At 53.2% G+C, this 21436-nt stretch overlaps 1 protein-coding gene across 1 annotated transcript; it reads right to left on the minus strand.

Moving 5' to 3' along the window:
• Nucleotides 1–4162: 4162 nt before the first annotated feature.
• On the minus strand, nucleotides 4163–17453 carry LOC102424454. The gene is made up of 7 exons (XM_023743601.1): nucleotides 17347–17453; nucleotides 16971–17111; nucleotides 14177–14311; nucleotides 10526–10657; nucleotides 8260–8424; nucleotides 7621–7767; nucleotides 4163–4761 (listed from the first exon to the last, which is right to left on the minus strand). The coding sequence occupies exons 1-7, from the start codon at nucleotides 17354–17356 to the stop codon at nucleotides 4541–4543; spliced, it is 951 nt and encodes a 316-aa protein (XP_023599369.1). The 5' UTR covers nucleotides 17357–17453; the 3' UTR covers nucleotides 4163–4540.
• Nucleotides 17454–21436: the final 3983 nt, after the last annotated feature.

Below are 21436 nucleotides of genomic sequence, written 5' to 3' on the forward strand. Positions count from 1 at the left end.
TAGAGAACCTCCAACTTTCAGTCCTCATGGATCAATTCAGCTCACTAACTCACTCACTGAAAATACGTATCGGCTGCCTTCTGTGCGCTGGGCACAGACACCGCGGTGAGTAAGACACGGGTGGCCCTTGTCCTCGTGGAGCTTATATTTTCGAAAGATAAAGATAATACACAAAAATAAGATAGTGTCAAGTAATGATAAGAAAAATGAAAAACAAGAAAGCAGGAGTAAGGGGGGGGTGGGCGTAGAATGCCTGTAAGTATGGCCGCTGACAATTTCTCCCATCTCTGTGGGCACCGGCCACTCTCCCCATCAAGAGAAGGAGTCTGTCCTCTCCCCTTGTATCTGAGCTGGCCTTGCGACTGCTTTGATCAGCGGAATGTAACATCCTGGGACTTCCAAGCCCAGGCCTTAAGAGGTGGCAGCTTCTACTTTCTCCTCCTCAGAGCCTCGAGCTACCATGTAGAGGTCCCGCTACGCTGCTGGAGGGAGCCCACGGAGAGGCGGGCCACATGGAGATGAGCCTGAAGCCATCGAGAACATTCCAGCCCCAGTGGCGCTCCAGCTGACTGCAGCCACAAGAGTGGTCTCAGCCAACGCTACCTGGGAGCAGAAGAACCATCCAGCGGAGCCCAACCAACCCACAGACTTTTGAGAAATAATAAATCATTGCTTTAGGCCACTAAATAGCCAAATGATTCGGGGGAGGGAGTGTATTACTTTTGATAGAATGTTCTGGGAGGAGCCATATGAGAAGGTGACATTCTGTTTGAGAGAGAGCTGCATGAAGGAAGGAAACAAGCCACGTGGCCATCAGGGGGAGAGCAGTCCAGGCGGACGGCATGGAGGTGCCAAGGCCCCGAGGCAGAACCGAGCCTGGTGTCTGGGAGAATCATGGTGGCTGGTGTGGCTGGGGCAGTGTGATGAGGGAGCGAGTTCTAGAAGGATTTATTCCCCTGGTACCTGGGAGAGAACCAAAGGCCTGCTGAGGAGTGTCGTGAGGGTGGGCCAGCCGTGAGGTAGGGATCCTTCCGCACCCAGCAATACAATTTGATTAGAACAGGGGCCAGGACTGGGGCCAACAAGTGAGACACTGCCCTGGGTGCAAAATTAAAGGAGGAGGAGGAGCTCAATAAATAATATTTTAATGAGGAGAAGGAGGAGAACTGAAGGCCAATTTGGCCTTACCTCTTAATGAATGAACTGCACTGGTTCCTTCAACCCAGCATCCTCCCACCGACAACGTTTAAGGACCGAAGTAATTGCACTGACTTCTCCATGGGGTCTGCGGGGGAGAAGGGATGTCCAGAGACCCTGGCCTGGGTAAAGGTGACGAGAGTCGGGGGGAAGGTAGGGGAAGCTGGTCATTGAACCCCGACTCACCATTTCTTTATTTATTTAACTTTTTAAATTTATTTTTTTAAGAGAGAGAGACGGAGGGAGAGGGAGAGAGAGAGAGAAAACTATGATGAGAGCGGGCTGCCTCCTGCATGCCTCCCACTGGAGATGGTGGAGCCCAAAACCCAGGCATGTGCCCTGACCTGGAATCAAACTGGCAACTTTCCCCAGACACAGGATGGCGCCCTGAACCACACCGGCCGGGCCAGCTCACCATTTCTCACTTTTAATCTCTGTGTCACTTTTGATCGCAGTTCAATATACATTTTAGACTTTCATTTAAATGTATGAAAGGGCCCTATCTTCCACGCTTCTAGAGTCTCTTAGAAACCTCTGACCCGTAGCACATAACAATGAGCACTGCGTCATCAGGGCGCCTGCTGCTGACTCGCTCACGGCGGAGGGAAGGAAGGAAGCAACGTGAACCCCGCAGCGGGCCTGACGGAATAGGCGCTGGCACAGCCGGGCCAGGCCATGTGAGCCACACCTGCAGCCATTGGGGGGAATCAAGTGACCTGGGGGATCCCCAGAGGTGCTGCTGAGAACAGCAAGAGGCAGAGAGCTGTGGCTGATATTTGAGAGGCCCAAACACCCTGTCCACCTATATGACAGAGACATGACACAAATATGTCACATGCTATAGCTATGGCAGATGTATGTACAATATAGTCATGACATATGCATATATGTAGACATATATATCGATATCAATACATCTATATGGATTTACCTACACATCTACATGGGATTATTTGGGAAATAATGGAAAGAGATATAGGAGGTTAACATGCTTTCCTGGGGTGGGGGTCCCTGGGAGAGTCTATGGGGGAGAAAAGAGGGAGAGAAGAGAAAAGTAAAAGGGAAAGACTTGATTTAAAACATAGAAAGCACGCGGGTCTGTAGCAATAGAAATCCATGTTTAGGGGAGAGGTTATCTCAGGGGAGAGGAGAGGGTGTCAGGGGGGGGCCCCGGGGACCCCCACTGTCCCGATGTCTTGTCCTTCAGTGAGCGCCGAGAGGCACGGCTGAGTCTTTGTTTGTTTCTGTGTGTGTGTAAGATAATGGGGCCGTGTAACTTGAAAAGTGTTAGAAATGTACAATAAAATCAAATCCTCTGCCCGAGTTCGCTTCACCCCGCCCCGCAGTCCCTTTCCCTCCCTGCAGACTCCAGGCCACGCTCCTGAAATCCGCTTCCTCTGCAAGCATTTCCTGAGCACCTGCCTGCTCAATGACGAAGGAGCAGATCCTGGCCTGTCCCTGGGGCCTCCAGTCTCACAGAAACAGCGCCTGCCTTCCCCGCCCCTCACGGCACCCGGCTCCCCTGCACCCCACCCCAGGGCGGACATCCTCCACACAGAGGCCTTCCAGGTGGCAGGTGGGGCTTTTGGGTGGGACATACATCCTGCCTGTAGCCCCAGGGCGTTCCTCCCAGTGACAATAGGAAAGGCTGCTGTTACTTGTCAGGACTCTCCATGGTACCATCCGATTTCTACGCCCGTATCAGCTCTTACACCAACTCTGTCGGCAGGAACCAAGTCCCTCCTCCTGGACTGTTTTCTGCCACCAGGTATTGGGGTGCTTTGGTGCACAGCCCCAGTAACTGTAAGGCCCCCCTTTCTTTCTCTCCAGCTCCCCTCCTTCCCTCTTTTCTCTCCCAGCCCTCGCAACACAGCGTAAGCCATTCCCTGTATGAAACTGCTTCTGTTGAGCCACCTAAGATGCTTTTTCTTGTCCTAACTGATCCCTATTGACCCCCTTTTTCTTTGCTAATAGAACCCCGTTTTGTCCAGAACCTGAGGCAGCCACGGACCTTCTGAGAGACTGGGCCTCTCTCACCGCCAGGGACTGAATCTTCGGACAAAGTGACTCAGGACAATCCGTTACCGTGCCAGGGGTGGGCCGGCTCAGGTCTTGCGGGGACATGAGGGAAGCCTGCTAGGAGCTGGGGTTTGTGGGGAGACCAGGACTGGAGGCCGCCTCTTCCCGCCTTGCATGTGGCAGCGCGAGGTCATGGTGTGGGACCGCGGCATCTTCACGCCACACCGGCATCCGAGGCGGGCAGGGCAGCGGCAGGCGGTGGGCGATGCCTTTGAGCTGCTCAGTGGATGACCCTGAGTTGCCTGCCTCCATTCTCTCGGTGGTGGGCACCGCATTCGCTAGTCTTTACTGCTCGGGCCTCAGGCCTTTGTTGGCGTTCCCTCCGCCTGGAATGCCCCCACCCCTGCCCCAGCCACCTTGCACGGGCCCTCTCCCTCACCCCTTTCAGGTCCTTTATTTCGGCCATCACCTCCTGAGACCCCCGTATAAGCGCACCCCTGTCCCAGCACTCCCCATTCCTCTCCCTGCACTGTTTTCCCCACAGCTCTCGTCACCCTCTGGCGTGTTATAATGATGAGAGAATATTTTACTGGGCACCCCCGTGTCTAGAACTGCTTGATGGATAAATGGGTCAGTAGGTGTTTGTCAGATGGGGGCTGATGAGTTGCTTCCGTTCTCTTGGTTGGACTTTCCATCACTTTCCGCTGAATGGTTCCTGGAGCTCCCTGTCCTGACCTCTGCTCCCTCCTTTGGGTCCGATGCTGGCGCTAACAGGACGCGGGCGCCAGGGGGGGGAATTGGGCTGATGCCGCCCTGGCTCCCAGACAGTCACCTGCAGGCGCCCTGGGGCCCGGGCCTGGCCTCTCCTGGCCCCAGAGGAGAGAGCAGACCACCTCGCAGCCTGATGGAGGCTGCAGCCACCGACAAGGAAACCCAAACCACGCGGTTTGTGCGATGAGATTCATTCAGATCTGCGACAGTGGGACACGGAGCCCAGACAGAGGGGCCGTGGTGGGCGGAGGGAGCTGTAAAGGCCTGGAAAGGGGGTGCACTGGGTCCTCAAGCCCCACCGTGGCTGCCCAGGACGTGGCTAGACCCTAAAGAGGGAGGCAGAGGAGGAGGGGCTGTTTCCCAGACAGCCTGGGGGTGGCCTGGTGTTGGGGGGCCCCCCTGGAGGAAGAGGCCTGGCCTGGGGGAGGAGGTTCGCCCCTTGATTGATTCACCAGCTTCTGGGCCCCTGGCAAGTCCTGGCAGAGGGAGCCCGGGTGCCCCCTAGCGACGAGCGGAACCAGCGGGGGCTCCGGGCGAGCGGCCGGGCGGGGTGCTAGGCGAGGGCGCGGGCGACCAGCGCCACCAGCGCGGGCAGGGCCAGGCCGGGGCCCTGCGCCAACGAGCTCGAGGAGTCGATGACCGCGCGTTTGCTGGAGCTGCAGTCGGGCCTGCGGGCGAGCCGGTGGCCGGGGAGCGCCCGGAGCCCCTCCGTCCCGTGGGGGGCACTGCACAGGTCGCGGGATCCGCAGCCCCGCACGCTCAGGTTCCTGCCGCCTGCGGGACGGAGATGCGGGGGAGGGAGTGAGGGGCGCAGGCGCGCAGGCAGGTGTGGCCTGCAGGCGCCAGCCCGCACCCTCCATCCCCGATATCAAGGTTTCTCTGATGGAGCAAATTACCCTGCAATTCCCTCCAGCCCCTCACAGTGGCCTGTGTCCCCAGGTCAGAGCCTTGCTGAGATTTGGGGAAAGAAAACTGACACTTCAAATAGCTCAGTGGATAGAGCGTCGGCCTGAGGACTAAAGGGTCCCGGGTTCGAATCCTGTCAAGGGCACATGCCGGGTTGCAGGCTCGATCCCCAGTAGGGGGCGTGCAGGAGGCAGCCAATCAATGATTCTCTCTCATCACTGATGTTTCTATCTCTCTCACCTTCTCCCTTCCTCTCTGAAATCAATAAAAAAATATATATTTTTAAAAGATTAAATTTAAAAAAAAATATAGGAAACATGGGAGGGAGTGGCAGACCCTGGATTCCGTGCCTTTTGGGAAACTCACTAGAGGTGTCTGAGCCTTGAGCTGGGCCGGGCACAGCCGCTCTTCACTGGCACTCGATGCCTTACCCGTGTTACAGGTGTTCCTTTCCTGTGTCCAATGTTAGTAAAAACTGACACCTGTCCCTGACCGGTTTGGCTCAGTGGATAGAGCGTCAGCCTGTGGACTGAAGGGTCCCAGGTTCGATTCCGGTCAAGGGCATGTACCTTGGTTGCGGGCACATCCCCAGTGGGGGTTGTGCAGGAGGCAGCTGATCGGTGTTTCTCTCTCATCGATGTTTCTGACTCTCTATCCCTCTCCCTTCCTCTCTGTAAAAAATCAATAAAATATATTTAAAACAAAAACAAAAAAAAACCTGACACCTGGCGGCCACTATTTCACACAGCCGGCTTCGTGTACAGTTTCCCAGTGATTCCTATGCTTCTTCAGAGCCGCACGGTGTAATATAGTGTCATATTCCATATAAATACACATATACAAATGTAGCCGGTTTACTGAGGACTTGATGGGGGATAGGAAAGCGACACGGTCTTATTTTACCAACAAAAAACACCTCACCACAATCGTAGGTTATTTTTCAGCCCTTTTAGGGATGCAGATGAAAATCCTCATGGTTGAAGTGATAAAATACCTGAGTTTGTGTTCAAAATAACACAGGGACTGGCCATGAATGCATCATCTCTGGAGTTGGGTGGAGGGTATATGGGGGTTTACTGAACTGTTCCCTCTTTTTTTATTTTTTTTATTTTTGTAATTATTATTATTTTTTTTATTGCTTAAAATATTTGTTCCCTCTTTTTTTATCTTTGAACTTCTCCATACCACGAAAGCTAAAAAGAAATGGAAGCCTCCCAGCCTGGTCTGTCTTTGTCTCATTTTGCCCTGAGCTAGAATATACTTCCTCAAAGAGCCGTGTGTGTGAGGCATTGTCCCACACCCACCCTCACGCCCAGCCGCCCACACGTGCCCACATGCACACACATCCCAGTCACACGCAGCTCCCCTCATGTCCCCAGAGCCCACATACAATTCACACAAGCACAGCTGTGCACCTGTCCACCGGCGTGTCACCCCTGCCCGGGAAACACAGGCACACACAGGCACACACAGCACTGGGCTTACACCCCCAGGCTCCGCACATCCGGTCCTTGAGCAATGTTGATGGAAGACCTGTCCGCTTCACCGCCTCACTTAAGCCTCACCCGCACACAGCAGTCACGACCTCTGACGTTGACTTGCGTCAGTTCTGAGAGGCACATCCCCCCTTAAACCCACACATTTCGACATTTCTGAGTAGAGCTGACTTCCTGTCTCCCTCCCCATCGATACCATCTGAGATTCGCTGAAATGCCGTACATCACACTTGCTATGGCCTAGAACAGCCGTGGGCAAACTACGGCCCGCGGGCCGGATACGGCCTGTTTGAAATGAATAAAACTAAAAAAAAAAAAGACCGTACCCTTTTATGTAATGATGTTTACTTTGAATTTATATTAGTTCACACAAACACTCCATCCATGCTTTTGTTCCGGCCCTCCGGTCCAGTTTAAGAACCCATTGTGGCCCTCGAGTCAAAAAGTTTGCCCACCCCTGCGGCTAGTAGTTAGAGGGTCTTGATTCCCAGTCAAGGCACGTACCTCAGTTGCAGGTTCAAACCCTGGCCCCAGTCGGGGTGTGTGAGGGAGGCAACCAGATGATGTGTCTCTCTCAGATCAAAGTCTCTCTCTCTATCTGTCTCCCCCTCCTCCCTTCTTTCCACTCTCCCTCTAAAGATCAATGGAAAAAAATATCTTTGGGTAAGGAATATATATATACACACACACACACACACACACACACACACACATATATATAACTAAATTAATTTAATCTGTTACTTTGTACTTTTTAAATGCAGCCTCTAGAAAAGTTTAAATTATACATGTGGCTCACAGTATATTTCTTTTGGGCAACACCCATCTAGAAGTTGTATGAATCATCTTACCTAATTTTCACAACAGTCTTATGAACTAGGGACTATAATTATCCTCTTTCTCAGATGGGAAATTGAGGCACAGAGAGGCAAAGCCACCTGCCCAAGACCACCCAGCTCCTGAGTGGTGTAGATTCGGGATTTGACCCCAGGCAGCCTGGCCCCAGAGTCCTGCGTTATGCCCCCTGCTTTCCCGCCTCTCTCACGCACTCACTTCCTCCTCACAAAACCCCGTGGGGTGTGTTTCCACTTACTCCCATTTACCAGAAGGGAAAACTGAGGCTCAATGAGATGAAGCCACTGATCTTTGGTCACACAGCGTGAATGATAGAGGTGGGCCCCAAACTCAGACTCACTCACGCACATGTGCTCACACCAGACACACACGTTACCTTCTTCAGACACCAGGTCCAGCTGGACACACGTGGTCTCCCCACTGGGACACTGCATGTACAAGGAGGAGTTGCAGAGCCCCAGGTGGCTGTCAGCACATATAGGACACAGGAACTTGCTCAGGGTGCGCGAGGCCGGCAGCGTTGCTGTATAGAGGAGGGTGGCGGTCAGCCGGGCGGACTCTCGGGACCTCTCAGGCCCGCCCTGCACTCATCGGCTCTACCACGGGGAGCCACTGTCCTGGCCTTTCCCACTGAGCAGGGTCAGTGTCTTAGCGCCGTGGCCGGCAAACTGCGGCTCTCGAGCCACATGCGGCTCTTTGGCCCCTTGAGTGTGGCTCTTCCTAAGCCTTAGGAGTACCCTAATTAAGTTAATAACAATGTATCTACCTATATAGTTTAAGTTTAAAAAATTTGGCTCTCAAAAGAAATTTCAATCGTTGCACTGTTGATATTTGGCTCTGTTGACTCATGAGTTTGCCGACCACTGCCTTAGGGCAGCCTGATTGGGGGGAGGGGCTTAAGTGCTGCCCCGCCCCCCTGCCTTCTTCAGCCCAGGACAAACTCTCCTCCAGGCACCACCACCCGCTCGGCCACCCATCTGACTACCCATCTGACTACGTTCCGGTGGCAGCATACCCGGAGGAGGGGGCTCCTGGCAGCTGCCTTGGCAGCAGGTGGTGTTGACCCAGAAGCCGAAGCCGATGCTGTAGGTCAGGGCAGAGATGGGGCTGTCAAATCTGCAGTCCTTGGAGGCCACGCAGGAACCGTTTCTCCAGGCGACAGAGTCACCTTCCCCTAAGGCTGGAGAGATTCGGAAGCGGACTTATAAGGAAGAGCAATCACAGCCGCCAAGCTCCGAGGGGTGTCACTGCGGCATTCGCTCTGCCTGAGATCACCCCGATACACACAAACCCTGTCGTTGTTCATCGAGACACACGGTTCAGAGAGCCTTCCTCCCCGCCTCCTCCCCTTGGGGTCCCAGTGAGCAGGTGGCTCTGGATCTGCGATGTCTGAGCAACCTGCCTGTGGGCACCGAGCTCCCTGAGCCAGAGCCTCCTCGGGGACCCCAGAGGTGCCCAGCCTGGTCCCCATCCTCACTGTTCCCATCGATACCGCTGGCATTCCTGTTTATTCTACTTCTGTGTCTCTTGAAATTTATACCAAAGAAAGACTGGTTTCTAGTTCAACTCCTCTTCCCTTAACAGAAATGTCCAGTTTCTCCTTTACGGGGCAGATGGACAGATGACTTGGGGGCTCCCTGCCCAGGATGTTGCAGTAGATTTCAAGATGGCCACACTGTGTCTCCCATCCCACACGCTTTTTTTTGGCACATGACCTTATCCCTGGTGCATCAAGAGGTGCAATCTCTTTCCTCATTCCTGAACCCTGAGCAGGCCTCATGGCTGCTTCTGACCAACAGACTGTGGCAGAAGCGACACTGTGCCGGCTCTGGGCTTAATCTTAATAAGCAGCCGGTAGCCCTGGCCGGTGTGGCTGGAGCATCAGCCCACTCCCCGAAGGGTCTCAAGTTTGATTCCTGGTCAAGGGCGCATGCCTGAGTTACAGGTTCAATACCGGGCCCCGGATGGGGTGAGTTCGGTAGGCAACCAATCGATGCGTCTCTCTCTCTCTCTCTCTCTCTCTCTCTCTCTCTCTCTCTCTACCTCCCTTCCTTCCACTCTTTCTAAAAATCAATGGAAAAAATATCCTTGGGTGAAGATTAAAAAATAAAATAAATTGAAGACGCTGGTTTGTACTTCTTCCTTCTTGGAAGCCAGACACCATACTGTAAGGAAGCTCAACGAGGCTACAGACTAATGAGGGGCCACGTGGAGAAAGGCTGGTGAGAGGGGGAAGGGGAGAGTCTGAAGTGAACGCTCCAGCCCCAGTTGAGTTCCCAGCTGAATGCAGCCACATACATGACCTCAGCCTGCACTCCCTGGAGCAGAGCTGCCCAGCCGGGCCTGGGCAGCCCACAGAATGGTGGGAAATAATAAACCATAGTTTTACGCCATGAAGTTTTTTTTTAAATTGTGGTAAAAACAAAACACGTAATATAGAATTTACAGTCTTAACCATTTTAAGTGCACAGTTTAGGGGTGTTACCTGGATCAATATTGTGAAACAGATCTCTAGAACGACTTCATTTGGCAAAACTAAAACGCTTTACCCATCCAATAGCAATGCCCATTTCCCTCTCCCCCAGCATTCTACTTTCTGTTTCCCTGGTTTGACTAGTCTAGATCCTCGTATAAGTGAAATCAGATAGTATTTGTCCTTTTATGGTTAAGTCACTACTTTTGTCTGTTTGTTGTTTCTTTCCTTTTTTTTTTTTTTTTGTGCCGAAACCCAGGACCGAACTATTTTTCTATTACGTTTGGCATGCAACATTCTATTCGTTTCAGGTGTACAACATGGTGATTGGACAGGTATGTACCTTACAGGTGGTCACCTCAGTAAGTAAGTAGCCATCCGACACTGTACATAGTCCTTACCGTGTTAGTGACCACATTCCCTCTGCTGTACTTTCCATCCCCGCGACTATTTTAATGACTGGCAATTGGTACTTCCTAATCCCTTCACCTTTTTCACCCAGCCCCCCGCCTCCCGCCTATGTGACAACCACCAATTTCTTCTCTGTATCTCCGAGTTTGTTTCTGTTTTGTTGGTCGAGCCACTGTGTTAGGAGTTGATTTATTATTCAGCAATAAATAGCCAAATAAATGTGGCATCAGATTTTAAACTCTCATCCTCCCCTGCCACCAGCCTCTGTCCTCCGCGGGCAGGAAAAGGCGGCTGTGACTGCAGTAGAGGCAGCAGGCCCGGGAGGGCAAGGAGAGGCTTGCTGTGCCCCAGGCCCTGCTTCGGCCTCCCCTCCCCAGCCCCTCCCAGGGACGCTCACCCAGGATGCCCGCCGTCTGAAGGCAGTAGCTCCTCTCTGCCGGGCAGGAGAAAGGGTGGCAATGGTCGCTGTCCGAGCAGGTGAAACAGGTGGTGGCCTTAGCCTTGCTGTGGGTCGAAGTTGCTCGGGTATCTGGGGAGAGAGGAAGATGAGCTGCTGGAGGACAATGGGGATGGAACGTACAGCAGAGGGAATGTGTGTGTGTGTGTGTGTGTGTGTGTGTGTGTGTGTATGCGCGCACACACATTTCTAGGCACCTCGGTATGTGCCTGTGATTGTGTAACTACACCGGGTGTGTGCACTTCTGCCATGACGCAGTTTGTGTGTAGCAGCGTGCAGGCCTGTCTCTCTGTGCACGTGTGGCTGTGGTGCCCATGTTGAACTCTGTGTGTTCTGGAACTGTCCGTGGGAGGATGGGGTGTTTGTGTGTGCGTCTCCATGGGCCCCTGTGGGAGCAGGTGTGCATGTGTGTACCTGTGTGAAGAGAGCACGTTTTTATGTGCATGTGTGTAAGGCTGGTTGTGTGTGTGTGTGTGTGTGTGTGTCTGTGTGTGTCTGTGTTTCCAGTGAGGCGTGGGGAGCTTGGAAATATATGCCGGCACACAGACGTGAACGTTTGTGGATGTTAGCCTGTTTCAGCGTATCTGTGGATATTTTGTGCTTTTATTTTATTTTTTTAATGTTTTTATTGATTTCAGAGAGGAGGGAGAGGGACAGAGAGATAGAAACATCAGTGATGAAAGAGAATCATGCTGGATGGAGCCCGCAACCCAGGCAGAGGCCCTGACCTGAATAGAACCCGGGACCTTTTAGTCCACAGGCCAACGCTCTATCCACTGAGCCAAACCGGCTGGGGCTATTTTGTGCTTTTATATATTTGCATGTTTGTACTGTCCCTTTCCCAGCCCACATGTTTGGGTCTGGGCCTGACAATGGATGTGTCCCCGCGTGGAGCTATGTCCATAGGAATGGCATATGCAAAGATCCCGTGGCCCACGTGCCAGAGCAGCAATCCTGTCTTCCCCTTTTCCTTTCCCTGTCGTAAATTTTGAGCTCCCCCCACCCCCATTGTGATCAGTACTTTAATTCACTGCTTGGTTTTGGAAAGTAAAACTCCTAGCAACTGGGAATCTGAGGAAGCGAAAGGAAGAAGGTTCCCCTTTTGCCTGCAGACTCAGCAGAGAGATCCTCTGCCTCACAGAACCCTCCTTGCCCTGTGGTTTCCCGCAAAGGCATCCCCTGTGCCCGGAGCTGAAGAAATGCGGCCCCACCCAAGTCCGGAAAGTTCCTCCCTCGCCTGCGAAAGGCCTGCCGTTCTGCCAGATGCCTCACTTGGAGAGCTGTGGCCTGGTGAGCACTCCCTCAGGGAGCGTCTCTCTTCTGGAAGACTAAAACCACGGGCTGGGTTCTGTGTGAAGCCAAAGGGAGACAGGTGGCAAACGTCTTCCTTCCCAAACAAGAAAGTGAAAACAGGAAGGAGGAGACCCCGGGTGTTTTCTTTAAACCGAGTTAGAGCTCTAAACGCACTTACACGAAGGATGCTCATGGTTAGAAAGGCGTGCTCCTCTCTAGGGCTGTTTGGGGTACCAGGATATAAATGTGGGTGTTTGAGGATGTGTGGCTCTGTGCCAATGGGATTTTCTGCTTCTGGTATGTCAGGTGGTGTGTGTGTGTGTGTGCGCGCGCGTGTGTGTGTTTGTGTGCGCGCTCGCCCACATATGAGTGATGGGAACATTATCGTAGGAGGGAGGGGACACCCTGGGAACATACAGGATTGAGAAGGGCAAGTGGGATCCAGAGAGGGCAGAGAGGGTCAAGGTTGGAAGCACCTGGCTGGGTGGGAGGAGCCTCGTGGTAGCATTCAGGCGGGGCTGTGAGATGGAATCCAAATGCTTCGGGGGCCCAGGGTGCTGTTCACGGGCAGGTTGCACAGCGCTGGCGTGGCACAGGGTGCTGTTCACGGGCAGGTTGCATAGCGCTGGCGTGGCAGCGTCAGGGGGACTCGGAGCCTGAGCCTCCCACAAACAGAGGGGAGCGTCAGGGGGACTCGGAGCCTGAGCCTCCCACCTTGATGTCTGTCTCTCTCTGTCTCTCCTGATAGTTCTATACGATTCGTTTTCAAACATCCCTGGTCACGTCTTACAACCTCTTCCTGCTGCTCTTTTCTGCGATTCTAGCTTTGTTCCTTCATATACGTCACCTACAGTTCTGTTCTGGAGCTGGGAACTACCATGGTGGGCCCCTCGTGGGTCTGCCTGTGCTGTTCATCGCTTCTGCCTCGCTCATGGTGGCTTCTTCCCTTGTGCCTCTCGTGGGCTCTGACTGTGAGCTCACACTGGGTTGGTGTTGATCTGTGGGAGCCCTGGCGGCTTTCCTCCGGAGAGGACTTCCTTTGGCTCATTCTGAGAGCTGGGAAGTGCTACCCACCTGGGATCACTTCAGCCTCCTTCCAAGGTCCCTGGCATATACGGGACCCTCAGGGCCAGCTCCCCAACTACAGCGCGAACCTAGGAGCTCGGCACCCGGAGCAGACACCCCCTCCCAGTTCCACTTCTGCTCGCTGCTCTTGTCCTGATCTCTATTAACATCACTATTTTGTTTGAAGACCCTTGGAAATTCCCCCAAAAGCATGGAGAAATATTCTGGTACAGCATCCAGTTCATCTGTAATCAGTGGCATTCCAAGGGAGATGGTACTGGGAGCAATCTGTCCTGGGAACGGGCCATAAGGAAGTGTCTTGTCTGTAAAGCATTTAGAAACAATAATAAAGCCGACTAAACGTCAATCTGCTTTTTATTATCACCATATACCGGCACTTCTAAACAATGGCAGTGATGAAATACTCCTCCAGCCAGGGTGGGCCACGCCCACCACTCCTGCTCCCGCTGCCCGCCCCCCTCCCCCCCTCCCCCAGTATGCCACTGTTTAGAGCAAGAAGACCCTTCGAAGGGTCTAGTCCACTCTGCTGTCAGGGGTAGGAGCCCAGGCCACCTCTCTCTGTCACTTGGTTGGCTTCAGTTAGTGTATCCTCTGGTCAGTCTAGTCTAAGCCTTTTGCTCCAAAAGCCCCTGCTCTCCAACCATTTGCAAAAAGTGGGGACTTTAAAATACCTCCGCAAATTCTTTGAAACATCAAGAGGTGAGGGTCTAGGCCTCCTCCTTTTAAACCAGATGGACCTTTGTGGCCGGTTCAACCAGTGAAGCATGACAGAAGGAGCCTGGTGTGACTTCCAAAGCTAGGCTGACAAAGACCATGCAGCTGCCACTTCGTTTGCTGGAATACTTGTTCTCGAAGTCTGCAGCCACCATGTAGAGAGGATGGCAGCCATGATGGAAGGAAGCCCAAGCTAACCCATGTGGCGAGGCCGCACGGAAAGGCCCCTCCGTCCTGCAGTTGCCCTCCAGCCACCGTCTGACTGCAGCCATGTGAGAGCCCCAGAACTGTCCAGCTGAACCCTTCGTGAATTCCCAACCCACGGAAACCATGAGTGTCCATAAAATGGTGGTGGTTGTTTTTAAGCCACTGCATTTGCCAAGGATTTGTTCATTAGCAATAAATAACCAGCACACGCCTGCAAAGGGACCTCAGCACTTACTTGCACAGGCAGGAGGCAGGCTCCCCGTGCAAATGACCTCCTAAGGGAGCCCTTACCTCGATTCCATGTGCCTTTGAGGGTGACACACGCAGTCTGGTGTCCGGTGCAGCTCATGACTGACAGGGAGTCACATGGGGCTGGCTTATTCCCAGAGCAGTAGTGACACTTCACCCCGTTGGGCTGGGCTTCCTCTGGTGGGAGGGGGTATAGTCAGGGTGGGATGGGGGCCGAGGAACACATCCACCAGCCTCTGTTCTTGCTGCCTCCACCCACCACAACCCAGAACATTCTCCTCCAAAGTGTGGCCAACTGACCTTAGTCATCTCCCTCCAGCCCCTAAGGACTTATTCTGAGGAACAGCAAACAGAGCCGTGGGCGGGGCTGGCCCCACACTGTTCACTTGTCCGAAATGAGCCTTCGTGCTGGACCCTAAGGGCCCTTTGATTCATTCCACAAACATTTCTTGAGTGCCTACTGTGTACCAGGCCCTGCTCTAGAGACACAGCACTGGCCTTCCCTCAAAGACCTCAAATTCCAAAAGGGGTTAAAAATGAACCTGTTATTTCCGGTGTTAAGATCTCGTGGTATTCTGCAAAAGAGTGGGGTGGGACTGTGGGGGGGGGGGACTGTGGGGTGGGAAGCTTCTCCACCATCTGACTAATTTTCAGAGCTTTCTTAGAGATCTCAGACATTTTAAGAGGAAGCTGTTCGAGCATACTTTTCATGAGTCAAAACTAAGTCACGAGGCATTTTAATGTGGGTGTATATTGAAATACTGGCAAGTACAGAAAAGGAGACGAAAAAAGAACCATAACTATGAACAGCGCTGGCTCCTCCATGGCCACTGTCCATGTGTGGCTGCTGAGCACGTGAAAGGTGGCTGGTTCCGCTAGGGATGCGCTGTGAGTGTAAGACACACCTCATTTCAGAGGCTTCGTGTGAAAAAAGAATGTAACATTTTCATGAATAATATTGGATTGACTATGTATGTGTTGAAATGTTTCAGGTGTGTTACATTAAATAAAACATTTTATTAAAATTAACTTCACCCGTTTCTTTGTAAATTTTTTAAAATCCTCACCCAAGGACAAGCTTAGAGAGAGGAAGGGAGAGAGAGAGAAACATCGATGTGAGAGAAAAACATCCACCGGCTGCACTCCGTACGGGCCCGACCAGAGATCGAACCACAACACAGGTTTGTGCCCCATCGGGGACGACGCTCAACCAACTGAGCCATCTGGCCGGGCTCTTTGTAACTTTTTGATTTGGCTCCTGGAAAAGCTTCCATTACATACACAGATAACATTCTATTTTACTGGCCGGCGCTGCTGTTGATCCTCTACCAAGAGACAATTACCCGAGCCCTGGCAGGGTGGCTCAGTAGGTTGAGCGTCATTTTGTGCATCAAAAAGGCTGCAGGTTTGATCCAGTCAGGGCACATACCCAGGTTGCCAGTTTGATCCCTAGTTGGGGTGGGCACAGGAGGCAGCCGATTGATGTTTCTCTCTCATATCAATGTTTCTCTCTCTCTACCGCTTCCTCTCTCTCTAAAATAAATAAAAACATATCCTTAGGTGAGGATTAAAAAAGGCAATTACTTGAGTATTTCGAGATAGTCCCTTTGATCCTTCTCTACTCATAGTAGTTTTGTTCAAAGCAGTTTCCATCAAAACTGCTATTTTAGCCCTAGCCGGTTTGGCTCAGTGGATAGAGTGTCGGCCTGAAGACTGAAGGGTCCCAGGTTTGATTCTGGTTAAGGGCACATGCCCAGGTTGTGTGCTCGATCCCCAGTAGGGGGCGTGTAGGAGGCAGCCAATCAATGATTCTTTCTTATCATTGATGTTTCTATCTCTCTCTCCCTCTCTCTTCCTCTCTAAATCAATAAAAATATATTTTTTAAAAAACTGACATTTTATATTCTTTGTTGTTGTTGTTGTTAATCCTCACCTGAGCATTTTCTTTCCATTGCTTTTTAGAGAGAGTGGAAAGGAGGGAGGGAGGGGAAGAGAGAGAGAGAGAGGAAAAGAGAAAGAAACATCAATGTGAGAGAGACACATCGATTGGCTCCCTCCTGCATGTTCCCTGACTGGGCCAGCGATGGAACCTGCAACCCAGGTACATTCCCTCGACCAGGAATCAAACTCGAGACCCTTCAGTGTGCAGGCCGACCCTCTCACCGCTGCTCAGAGAATGTAAAATCAAACCGCGACGTCCTGGTTCACCGGCCAAGGCATGATGCTTTATATTCTGAATGGCATGCCCACCTCTCGACTTGGACTCGGATGTTTTTTGATTGAGGTACATAGTTTAGGAGGAGGGGCACCCCAGTAGATTGAAAGGATGGCCAGTAGCCCCAAGTGTCCCCATTGCTACCCCAGCCTAATGCAAATTCCTTCTTGGAAGAAATTACCAGCCACAAAAAGCAATCATCACCACTCAGAGCCAGGTCTAGAGTGAGGCCAGCAAGGTGCTCGCTGTCGGTGGTAGGAGGGCAGAGTCAGTGCATGAGCGTGAACACGTCCTTAAATCGTGCACCCCCGGCACCTCGCTGGCTCGCCCCACCTGGGCCTGCGACCACCCATAACATTGCTTGTTCTGTTCAACTCGCCCTCGGGGAGCCCCTCTCAGGAGAACAAAGAGTCTGGGGCTTCCCTCCAGCCCCCAATGACTCAACAAGCACAGCTACAATTTACGGAGTGCCTGCTATATGCCAGCTTTGTGGTGGAGGCACCCTTTGCAAAACTTAGTTCACACCCATTTTCCAGATGAGAAGACTGAGGTTTTCCTTGCTCTGACTAGCCAGGCAGAGCTTGAAACGGAGGTCACGCTCCACCCAGCTGTGTGACAAACCTGGTCGTGCAACCCTGCTGCAGTTGTTGTCACAACAGGCTGTGCTGAGACTCGAGTTGGGGGCATAGGTCAGGGCGTAGACACCTTCTGGGCATTCCTTCGGGGCCACACACGACCCGTTCTTGATGAGAGTCCCATTCTCTAAGGATAGAGGTTGAGGAGGGGAGATTAGAGACGCCCAAGCCCTCCCAGAGGTCAGTCTGGGACCTCAACTGGTGTTGAGACCACCCCTGCCCGCCCCCCAACAGTACTGAGCCGAGCTATGAGGCAGAGTTTGGAGCCTCCAGTCCCAGGGTGGCTCACCCATGACTCTCCCCTCCGACCCCTGCCCACCCACGTTGCCCATCCTCTCTGCCCAACCCCGTCCCGTCTCTACCCAGCTGCATCTGGCGGAACAAGCAGGAGTCCTTGGCGGGAGGACAAACGGTCTCTCTACAGTTTCCTGGCAAAGAGCAGGCTGGACATGTCGTGGAGGTCCCTGTGGGGAGAAAGGGGTGATCAGACCTGCTATTGAGGGGAGAGAGGAGGAAGATCACACACACACACACACACACACACACACACACACGACCAAGAACAGGACTAAGGCTGGGTGGGAGCGGGGTAGGGCTGTTGGGAGAAGATCAAGGAACATCTCCCTGGAGGTGCAGAAGCCTGGGGTGGGGGTGGAAGAGCGTGGGCAAGGCGTGGAGGTGGGAGTCAGCGCGCCAAGCAGGAGCTGCTGGCGGTCTCCCTCCAACCCACCGGCTCTGCCCGTGGAACCCTTTCCCTGAATAGCTCCTCCCTCGAAGGCCCAGAAGGGAACATGTAAGAGTGGAATTCTCCTCTTAGGCTGGGCTGGGGAGAATCGCCTCTGTCCAGTCAGCCTCATTCCTTTTTTTAAAAAAAAAAATATATATATATATACACTTATTTTTATTGATTTCCAAGAGGAAGGGAGAGGGAGAAACATCAGGGATGAGAGAGAATCGTGGACCGGCTGCCTCCTGCACGCCCCACACTGGAGATGCAGCCCGCAACCCGGGCAAGTGCTCTGCCCAGGAATGGAACAGTGACGTCCTTGTTCACAGGTTGATGCTCCACCACTGAGCCGCGCCCGCAGCCAGTCTGCTCGACCTCAGGGAGGCCCTGAGGCTCTTCTAAGAAGTGTTTCTTTTTCTTTTTCCCAGAAGCTTCAAGGCTCCAGGAAGCACAGCTGGAAAACGCTGCCCTTATTGCACACCTCCCTCTCAGAGAGGAGGGACCTGAAGCCAGACCGACTTACAGTCTCACCCAAGATCACACGGCATCGCACCGTGGGGTCCCGGCTGCTTCAGTCCCAGCCCGGCCACTGGTGGCACATTCAGAACCAAAAGGGCCGATGGGAAGGCAAGGGAAGGGAAGAGTAATAATTACTCCTGATATAACAAGAGCGCCCCTTCAGACAGGGCTACGGATGGCCCGATACCATTCTAAGCTCTTTAAAATGTCCTCAAACGTATCAATTCAATGAATGCCCCCAACAGCCCTCCGAGGCAGGGTCTCTATCACCCTCATCTTGATAGCTGGGGACCTGAAGCACAGAGAGGTTCAGTGGCTTGCACCCAAGGTCACAGCTAAGAAGTGTCAGAGGCAGGATTTGAACCCAGGCATCTTGGCTCCAGAACCAAGTCTGCGCCCTCCCTTCCGCTGCCTCTGGGAGACAACAAGCAGAGGTGGAGCGAGCTGGGGCTCAGACTCAGAATCCCCCCCACTCCCCCGCCCGTGATGGTGGGTCCCCCCTGCTCTCCCTGGGATCCCACACAGTGCCCCTACCTGTGGGAGCAGCCAGCGCTCCTAGGAGCGCCACAGCAGAGAGGAGCCGGAGCATGATCCAGGCCGGAGAGGAGGAAGCAGGATAGGGTGCCCTGGCCTTTTATTCAAGGTCCTTGGCTGGGGTGGCAGCCCATGAGCAGGGAAAGCAAACAGGCTGGGGAGATAGCAGCCCCACCCACCATCCTGGCCCATGGGGTCACCTGGTGGGGAGGGGCTTAGGGAGCATGGAGATGGGGAAACTGAGTTCTAAGAGGCCCGTGGGAGAGTCCCTGGCTACTCAGTGAAGCCAAAGAAGGAGAATGAGTGTTGTTGTTGTTGTTGTTGTTGTTACTATTATTAACAGGGTTGCCTGGTCATTCCAGAGAGACGCTAGCTCACTGACTCCTTACAGCAGTCTTACGTGCCACTATCATCAAACCCAGGAGAGATATTCAAAATATTTTCCCATCAGTCAGTATCAGCCAGGACACGCAGCAGTAACGACTCTGCCGGCGTGCTGGAAAGCATCCTGGTGGCCTCCACTCACCTGGAGTTTCCCTTTCAGTTGCTGGAGCATGGGGTGCTGGAGGACCCCTGACGTGCTATGGGGGGACGGGCGGCGGGGGGGGTCTTGGGTAGCCAATTTTCACCAACCAAATCTGGAAGTAGCTCAATATTTTACCAACTGGTACAGCTGAAATCAGCCCTGAGTTTCCCCGTTGTATAGAAAAGGAAAATAAGGCTCACTGTCCAGGGCCACAAAGTGAGGGTGTTGACTCAGCCAGAATTCGAAGCCGAGCCTCTATGACAGTGATGGCGAACCTTTTGAGCTCGGCGTGTCAGCATTTTGAAAAACCCTAACTTAACTCTGGTGCCGTGTCACATATAGAAATTTTTTTATATTTGCAACCATAGTAAAACAAAGACTTATATCTTTGATATTTATTTTATATATTTAAATGCCATTTAACAAAGAAAAATCAACCAAAAAAATGAGTTCGCGTGTCACCTCTGACACGCGTGTCATAGGTTCGCCATCACTGCTCTATGACTTGACCACTGGGCTTCACCGAGAGAGGAGAGGAAAGACATCTGCCCCCCCCTCCCCCCACTGCTCACCCCCATGAGGCCTGCATTGCGCTGCTGCCTCTCCCTGCCTCTGGCTGGGCAGCCTCGATTTGTGCAAATGCCCAGTGGAAATGGGGTCGCTCTCCACCACTGGGCGTTTCCAGCCCCGATGCGTGGTCTCCGTCAGGCACCTCTTCCTGGTCAGGCACCTCTTCCTGATCTGTGAGTCCCCTCTGGGCACCTCCTCTCCTTTGAGATGTAACTGGGGCCTCATTGTGTTCACCCCAGGATCGACAGTTCCTGTTGGGGGATCCGTGCTAATGATGCTCAGGCTTCAAACCACCCGGAGCCACAAGGCCTGGGTTCAAGTTCCAGCTCTGCCACTTCAAGCTGGACAGCCGTGGGCAGGCCTGTCAGCCCCCGCAGCCTCGGTTTCCTCATTTGTCAAGCAGGGCGAGTAGGGGGCCCCACGTCTCAGGGCTGTGAGGATTCAGTGAGCTGATGTGGTAGATCTCTGAGAACACGGGTGCCCCGTGGCATCCTCACTACCTAGCAGCGGGCACTGCAAGCTGGGGTGGACCCCTCCCCTGGCTCGGAGGAGAGATCCCTCGCGAGTGGAAGGACCAGGCCAAGGTGACGCCCAGGCCTGTCACGCTTCCCAGGCTCCAGGGCAGGGGCCCAGTCAGTGTGTACAGTCGAGGAGCGTGCTTTGGAAGGGGCCGCCCTAAGGGGAGAAGATAAGAGCCTGGGGGTGGCTTTTCCCTGGGGTGGGAGGGGCTGTGACAGGGAGAAGTTTGGGGAGAAGGCCCACCTCCTCCCAGGTGAGCTCTGGGTCCAGGAGGAACGGGAAGAAGGAGGAGCAGGTCCCCGATCTGGAGTCTGGAGTTGCGGGGGAGGGAGCAGCTCCAGGTGCTGCGTGACTGGGAGAACCCAGCCTCCTGAAAGGCTGGCTGATAACTCGGGCTGGTAAACAGGCCGGGTCTGCACAAACAGGAGGCTTGCGGGGTAAAGAGCGTGGAGGACGGGAGGCAGGCAAGGGACGTTTCCCCGCCCTTAATTGGAAACCGGGAGGCAAGGGGACCGCAGAGGCGTTGCTTACTGCGTCTACAAGCAAACAGGGGCACGTGCACCCCCTTTTACACACGACGCTACGCACTGCTGTGCCCCTAGATGTTTTCACTTGACAATAATGTAACCTGGTTTGCATAGTTTTGCATCATTTCCTCTTGCCTTTTTCCGGTGGATAGATAGGCCTCTTGTGCAGTTAGCTGTTTTCCCACCACTTAGTATTACAATCTGTGTTGCAATGAAGGATTTTGTGCTCATAGCATTTCATAGGTGCACCCCCCCCCCAAGTGGTAAGTGGTTTTGCTATATCCAAAGGTCTTGCTACATTTGTGATTATGAGAGCAGTTGCGAAACGACCCTGTTAGGTCGGAGAGAGCCCAGGATCGGATACATGCAGATAATGGACTCCCCCTGGCATTTCTAACAGATCAGCGCGCCAGACACAGATACTGACTCCTTCCTGAATACCTTGCTGACCCCCTGCAGCTGACACTTCCTCAGCTGAATACCTCAGCTTCATGTCCCCGCCCCTCACCCAACCGCAGTATAAAAAAAGC

Source organism: Myotis lucifugus, unplaced genomic scaffold (genome assembly GCF_000147115.1).
Source record: "Myotis lucifugus unplaced genomic scaffold, Myoluc2.0 scaffold_402, whole genome shotgun sequence".
In the NCBI taxonomy this organism is placed as follows: Eukaryota; Metazoa; Chordata; class Mammalia; order Chiroptera; family Vespertilionidae; genus Myotis; species Myotis lucifugus.

Bases quoted from the DNA above. Each gene is read 5' to 3' on its own strand.
- LOC102424454 (XM_023743601.1), bottom strand. The intron at 7,768-8,259 runs GTATGCTGCCAC...TCCTCTATACAG, and splicing joins CCAGGAGCCCCCTCCTCCGG to CAACGCTGCCGGCCTCGCGC. The intron at 4,762-7,620 runs GTAACGTGTGTG...TCCGTCCCGCAG, and splicing joins GGACCTGGTGTCTGAAGAAG to GCGGCAGGAACCTGAGCGTG.